This window comes from Montipora foliosa, chromosome 13, assembly GCF_036669935.1.
Source record: "Montipora foliosa isolate CH-2021 chromosome 13, ASM3666993v2, whole genome shotgun sequence".
Lineage (NCBI taxonomy): Eukaryota > Metazoa > Cnidaria > Anthozoa > Scleractinia > Acroporidae > Montipora > Montipora foliosa.
The window spans coordinates 9,501,390-9,506,389 of NC_090881.1; the positions used below are offsets into that span (position 1 = coordinate 9,501,390).

Sequence of the window (5,000 nt, forward strand, 5' to 3'; positions counted from 1 at the left end):
TTACACCTTTTTTTTGTTTCCGTAGATGCATCGCATAATATTGCAGATCCCAGCAAAAGCAAGACTTGTTTCTACTCAATTCAAAACCTCAAGGTGTGTGCCCTTTGTTGTTGGTGTTTCAGAACCGATTTTGCATTTCTAGTAGCAATACAATGCATTCAATTTTTTTATTTTAAGTACATGAAGGAAAAGTCAACAATAATCTCTACTTTAAAGGCTTTCCTTCAACTCTATGTGGATGAAGTTGCAAAAGTTGGAGGAATAACTTCTCGCCATGCATCTACTGCAGATGATGAAGCTCCTCCCTCACCCATCGCCATGGAAACCGATGCGTCGGTCATGGAACCCCAATTTACGTCACCGCAGTCGATGCCGAGCGCGCCAAACATTGGTGCATCACCCATGATCGCTCGCACCTCGCCCCAGGCTTCCTCTGGTTCCGTCAATGTACCTTCTCCGTTTTCTGCGTCACCCAGTGTGAACAGTCCGAGTAACATTTATGGTGTAGGCTCACCAGGTGAGTTGACATTAACCCTGACGAACAGAAATTTTAGTTAGCACACTTCACAGGACAGTTGTATATCGGTGCAAGAGTAGAAGTTTCACCTGTATTGCTTTCGAGGAATGGCCTTTGGGTTCTATTTGCAGTTGTCCACGTGGTTACTTTACCATTCATGCGTAAGAGCATGGTTGCATTACTGTACAAACTTCAGTGCTTTGTGAAGCAAAAACAATGCTAACGCCAGCCTCGTCTTCATTCATAGACCAGGCCGCTAAGCACACATCATTGAAATAAAGGCATTGTGAGAAATAATAATACTCTCCCTTGATTTGGCTACTTTTTCCTTTGTTTGAGCGGCAAGATGTGTCCCTGCATCCTTAGAGGGTAGGAAAAAGACGGAAAAGGGCCCAAGCCGAAGCCCATAACTCAGAAGTGTCGATCTCCTCTCTTCTTTGGCCTTGGCCCATCAGTTTACTGTATTATCGAAATTTAGAATACGGGTCCCGCCAAATTATGGCTAATCAGATTGGGCCTGGTGACCACAACGCCACGAGGGAATGCTTGTGCTTAATGCAAAATTATGGATCGTGCAAGGAACACAAAACCGTCACGTTTTTTTTTTCGTCTAATTTATCAGTGGCCATGCTAAAGATATATAATACCGAAAACTGATGGCCACATCCCATCGCAGATCGGGGACATCTAAGTGAGGTTTGGTTGAAACATGCGACGCGAACAGAAGTGTAAATAGCAGTGAAAAGATCATTCTTGAGAAAAACGAAAAGTTACCCTTGACTGAAAATTTGGGTTGCAATGCCAGTTTTATAGAAATTGCAACGTAAGCAAAAGCAAGAAAGAAAGTGGCTTAAGTTTTCAGTCATAGCATGCTTCTTTACAACAAGGCGGCATATTTAAGTGTTCTCGATTTGTTTGTGATTATCCCACGCGCTTCGTTCTTTGTACTGTTGCTCTCGTCGTAAGTGGAAACAAGCCTCAAGATATTTTGCATTTGTTTCTACTTCAATCCTTTGTGGCAATTTTTAACTGTTAAGGTTGTTTTTCTTTTAAAAAATGTATTTGCTTTTGCAATACGTAAAGTAAGCACTTTGCTTCGTTCGTGCAAGTTGTGTTGCGTTCATTTGTTCATACTTTGTTACTTAATTTGTTTTCTTCAGCAGTTTTTTTCCTGTAGGTCTCTAGGGTTTCTCGGTCTGTCCGTTCTTCTTTGAGTTATACTTGTGTCGCCTTAAACGAGGCATTGTGGCAAACTGGAAGACTCGCGCACGTTTAAGGAAAGTTTAAGACGCGAAGGAGACGAAATTCTAAACGTCCGATTCTGAGGAATTAGTAGTTCAATCGGATTATTTTTTGAAGTTTCCTTTGTAAGTTGGGAAGCACAATCACCGAAATAGTTTCTTCAATGACAGAATTTGAGATATCACCATCGTGTCTTTTGCTCTCACAAACCAAATGAGAACTTGCATGGTTCCGCAAACGCCGGAAAGCTTGTTCTCACTGACCATCACTCAAGGCATGCAGACTCGAAACTCGAGTTGGAGCAATCCTCGAGCCCTCTTGTGAAACATTTTCTAGCCATCTTTTGCCACAGTACAATTCTTTCTAGTCTTTCGTTTGTCTCTTCAATTTCATTGTTTCCGCCACAAGTTCTTTGCAGTTCCTGTCTTTTCTGCATTGTTTCTTCTTTCTATATCTCGTCTTGTACTGTCCTCGCAAATTAATCACTGATGCTCATTTTGCTTTTATGCTGTGTGCTGGCTTTTAAATTAAACAGCAAATCCACGACGTCGCAAAAATTAAATTTATTTAAATGTTGCTATATTTAGCAAGTAGTCTGAAGTGGAATCAATTTGCACACAAGATTTTTGTTGATAGTCATGATGAGTATGCATCTTTCTTGTATTAGGTTCGGTTTGAATTGGCTGTTTTTGTACCAGAGAGGCATTATGCGTCTAGACAAATAATGCGTCACTCACCTGGCTACGGGCTTTATACTTTAGATGGATTTATCAAAGTCGTCCAGACGCATTGTGCATCTCTAGTAACCTTTTTGCTGCCTTCGAATGCCGTAGAATAAATTGAAATTAAATGGTCAGGGTTGGAGGCGTAGTATTTTTAGCTGTTTCACTAAAAAGTCGCAAAGGCAAATACAAGTTGGGAAATCCTTCAGCGACAAGCAAAGTTATGTGCAGAAACGACCATTATCCTGGTGATTTGTCGTAAACTGCAAAAAAAAAAAAATGGGCCCGGCCCCAATTCAATCCGTTTCAATCATAATCTGCTTTGCAGAGCTTTTCTTGATTTCCCTCTCTAGCGAGAAGAAAAGAAAACTTCTGCTTGGATCTCCTCAATGTCCTGTCACGCATGTGCGCCAATACAGTATCACTTTCACTCTTCTGCCAATCTCGTTTCCAGAGTCATCTTTTCCTTGACCAGCGGTCGGGAAATGAGATTCTGTTCAAATCCAAAAATGGCCATATTTTATTGGCTGTTTGAAAAACGGTTTCATTTCCTGCCATTTTCGATTTCTGAATTAAAAATTGTGATTTCTTCTGGATTTTTATCTATACGAGGTTGACGATGATCTTTTTACAGCTTACCAGTTCCGTAACGTTTCTCATTTAGAAAATATATCATTTTGAATTTCTGAATTGTCACTTGCATGACACGAGATACTGAAATCTGTTTTGATTGAAAAAATGTCTCGTTATTTTTGATTTTCCGTATTTAAACGTTTCAATTGTATTAGGAGATGTGTTTATACTCGTGTGTACTGTCTCGCGAGTGAAAATTATGCGGTTTCATGGCAAGGTGAACTCCACATGTTTTTGTTCATTTGTAACCGCTCCCCCTCACGAATGAGCGGTTATTCGACCGGAACCAAAGTTTTCTGGTTCAGGTTTCCAAAGCGTCTCACGCAAGTTCCGCTGGACAAGTGTAACGGAGGCTGCGGGAACGAGATTGCTCTTCTGCCATTGGGCACGTGTTAAAATTCAAATTTGTTGTAGCGGTTAAGAGTTGAATTATTCTTCCAAAGGTCTGGGCGACATGGAGGAAATCAAGGAAACCTCTGCCAACAGGGTAGCCCTTTTTTGTCCACGCGACGTCTTCGTAGCTTCGTTATATTTCGTTTGTATTTTTCTACAGCTTATTAACCACTTACTATTCAAGCGCGAGGGCCGTACTGAGGGATATTGGCCCGAGGTCGTGGCAGTACGGACCGAGCGCCAATATTCCCCAAAGCGGTCCTGAGCAATTGAGATATGTAAGTTGTTTATTATATGGCATTGTTTCTTTGAGCAATCGGACACTTGGTGAATGTTCGTAACTCTTCGTCTTCCATCAGCGAACTTTGAAGGGCAACCTGATGGGCCATGTCCGAGTTGCTGTTAGTCTCGGTTTCGAAGTGAGTCTTAATGCTCAACTATTGTAAGGGAAATGAGTTTGATTTGCATAAGAATACGCAACTCATTTCCATTTGAGTGGTTGTGCACCAGGACTCGTTTTGAAACTGAAATATGCAGCAACTCGGAAATGGGCTATTTCTGCTTGCTGTAATTGTACGGTTTTGCTCGGGAAAGAGAAAAAATACAGAAACGGACCGTGTCCATGGTAATGATCCATACTGTAAAATCCCGATCGAAAACCAGCCAATCAGAGTGCACTATTTAGCCTGAGAATTGCTTGCCATATAGTAATTAAGAAGGGCTACGGGTCAATAGCCCATGAGGCGAAACCGTGGATCTCCACTCGTTTGTTGGATCTCCACTCTGCTCAAAGGAGCGAGAGGTTTTTCTCCAGGTACTCCGGTTTTCCCCTCTCCTCAAAAACCAACATTTGACTTGATTTGCGTTGGTTGTTAATTTCAGTTTACAGTGTCCCCAATTAGTGCTCCAGCACTAGAACGACCAAATGAATAAATAAAGTTCCTTTAAATTGCCATTCGCCCATTGCCGAGCAACCTGCTTATAATATCTCTTTTGCATTCAAAGGCTTCAAAAGGCAAACAATAGCTCCTTTTGTCATTCATTGGCTAGAAGTGAATTTTAATTTGGTTGAAATGAAATTCAAGAACGGTAACAGATAATCGCATCGTAAGCTATGATTCACCCGGCAACCAGGTTGACAGATAATAGTTTTGATGCTTTTGCAGTTTGGGTAGTTGTGAATGTAGCTTAAATTTTAAAGAAAAGTACGCAGGAATGGTGCAGTGGTGAGAGCACTCGCCTCTCGACAGAATATGACTGTCACAGTTCTGCTATCCCCAGTCTCCTTACCAGCGCGGTTTTGTACCCCCTGGAAGTGGAAATTCCGATTTTTAAAAGGCTGAAAGTCATAGAATAAAATTGTGGAGTTTTCTTTGGCTGTTTTTATCTCAGAAACCCGTGATGTTTCACTTGAGTAAATGAAAGAAAATCTGGCATATACACTTTATTGAATAAAGCTCATCATCATCATCGCTATTGCTGGGTGTACGATT

General features: G+C 41.2%; 1 protein-coding gene across 3 annotated transcripts in view; it reads left to right on the forward strand.

Moving 5' to 3' along the window:
* Positions 1-5,000, forward strand: part of LOC137984035 (mediator of RNA polymerase II transcription subunit 14-like) — a 55,376-nt gene that overhangs the window by 37,686 nt on the left and 12,690 nt on the right. For all 3 annotated transcript variants that reach the window (XM_068831246.1, XM_068831245.1, XM_068831244.1), the window contains exons 29-30: positions 26-93; positions 217-517. In XM_068831246.1, the coding sequence (XP_068687347.1) occupies positions 26-93; positions 217-517 (369 nt within the window). The remainder of the gene's footprint in view (positions 1-25; positions 94-216; positions 518-5,000) is intronic.